At 36.3% G+C, this 2324-nt stretch overlaps 1 protein-coding gene across 1 annotated transcript; it reads left to right on the forward strand.

The window, feature by feature from the left end:
* Positions 1-205: 205 nt before the first annotated feature.
* LOC104399069 (NEDD4-binding protein 2-like 2) lies at positions 206-1617 on the forward strand (the record flags this gene model as incomplete). Its single annotated transcript, XM_010013564.1, has 1 exon — positions 206-1617. A coding segment is annotated over exon 1 (1412 nt), but the record flags the coding sequence as incomplete, so codon positions are not given.
* Positions 1618-2324: the final 707 nt, after the last annotated feature.

The following is a 2324-nucleotide window of genomic DNA, read 5'->3' on the forward strand; positions in this document are numbered from 1 at the left end:
GTTATTAACTAAAGATGTTCAATAATGTGGCAATTTTGCTTAAACAATACTCCCAGTTGGTGCTGTCTGCTTTTCTTCTGGTTGAGTACATTTTAGTTGTACTGTGGAGGGTCTGCGGATGCCTGTCATAGGCCTGAATAACTTCTGCTTTTTTATACTTTACTTTTAAAATGTACATGCTGATTTATGTTATTTGTTTTCTAAGATGCTTCATGCCGAAAGTAGAGTAACTCTCTTGGAGTGTCAGGACGAAATCATTATTGAACCATGTTCTAAAAAAATGAAGTCGACAGAAGAGGCCTATGAGAACCTCTCTGCTGATGATAACGAAGGTATTCAGGAAGAAGTGGATACTGAGACAACATCGAATGACTTGATACCAGCTTATGCCTCAGATAGCCAAGGGCAACATGAAATGCAGAAGCAAGAAAAAATAGCTACACGTGTCTTGGGGACACTGAATAAAGTGCTCCCCGAAAATAACCTAGTTCATTCGGAAACTGTAAATCCTCAGTTTGCATCAATAAATGACACTAAAGCTGAAGAAAATGGCCCTTTTATTACAAATAATGCTGGTGAAGATAATATTAAAAATAGCAATACATCATTCTCAGTAAATAGAAATGCATCAGACGAAGATTTTTTTACAAGCAAAGAATTTATCGGACCAATTTACAGGCCGGCCGGAAGTAACAAACAGGACAAATCTGGCAGTTGCAGTGAAAGCAGCGAGGGAAACCAGAATGGATTGCATGAAAACAGAGCTAAAAGGAAGGAGGCAAAGAAGATGCAGACTATTTCTTCCGCTGTACCAGAAATAGACGATGAACTGGACCAGTTCTATAGAGAAATTCACCAGCTGGAAAGTGAAAATTTAGATACCAATTTTCAGCAAAAAGAAACTGAAACTTCTCAGGAAAAATGCTCTCCATATGACTGTAGGCAGATGTTACAAGAGGATCATCAACACATGTTGTTGGGCAGCCCACAACCATTTTATGAGAATGGACAGTGTTTCTTTGAGGAACAGAGCAGTGAGAAAACAAGCAACAAGCAGCAGTTTGTCGTGGAAACAAGTGACTGGAAAACTGAAAATACCTTTGATAGACAAGAGGATTCTAAATATTGGAACTACTCAGAGTCTGAATTCAGACCCGCTTGGCAATCAGCGGAGTCCTTCATAATACCTCAGGGATCTTTTCCTCCTAGATTCGACCATCAATCGCATTTTCAGATACTTCATTCCCCACCACAAAAACCTAATGTTCTCCCTTCTCAGAATGGTGACCTTTCTTACAAAAATTATCATTATTACCATGGAAATAGTGATATTAACAGTCATGGTCCATTGCTTGATCGAGGTATCAATGATGCAGGTCATACTGATACCCATACTACTCAGGTCTTCAGAAATGGAAATAATGACCAGAATGGACTGCAAAATAATGGTTTCTGTGAAACCAAAGAAGAGTGTTGGAAGGATCCAAAAGCTGCTGATACAGAAGGAATGCACAGTTTTATTTCATTGCAGTTAACTGAAGAAAGATCTAGTTGCTCACAGAAATTGCTCCTCATTTTAAGAGGCCTACCTGGTTCAGGGAAAACAACACTTTCTCGGTAAGTAAAGACTTAAATCTTGAGAAGCTTATTCACATAAAATTTTTAAGAATTAAAAAAAGTATCTGGAAGCATTTGCAAACTTTGGTATTTGTAGATTAGGCTATTAAGATGCAGTAATTCTTACTTAATTTTTAATGAAAAATGTCAGTAAGCATTAACAGTATTTGCTTGGAGTTTTGGTTTTCTTTACAGTTTTAATGAATAGGAGCTGGTTTGTGTTGAATTTAAGATGTTCTGTACCTGTTAAATTGCATAATCTTTTATTCTGAAACTTTCAGGTGTACTAGCATGTGATGTCTGCTTCTTTTTATTCTTAAATTCCTTCATATAAAAAAATCTTCCATCAAATCTAACAGCATTATTTTGAGCCAGAATTACTTTTTTTATGCCCATTCAAAAATCTTCAAAGACTGTTAGAAGAATTTTACTACTCTGGAAATACTTTATTTGTTTTCAGTGTGTTGATGAAACTGATCATAATCTCATCCCCTTTTTTTCATACTATGGTCTATCAGCTTCTCTGGTTGTTTGTTAACAATGCACAAGGAAGGTATTATTTTCCCTTAAAAATATACTGTTGAAGTCTGACTGAGTTAAAAGCAGGTACTACCTCCAATAGTTTAAAAAGTGTATAAGGTGCCATAGAGCAGAGACAGTGAGTCCTATACTATGTCATACTTAGAATCATAGAATCATAGAATAGT

Source organism: Nestor notabilis, unplaced genomic scaffold, assembly GCF_000696875.1.
Source record: "Nestor notabilis isolate BGI_N333 unplaced genomic scaffold, ASM69687v1 scaffold31154, whole genome shotgun sequence".
In the NCBI taxonomy this organism is placed as follows: Eukaryota; Metazoa; Chordata; class Aves; order Psittaciformes; family Psittacidae; genus Nestor; species Nestor notabilis.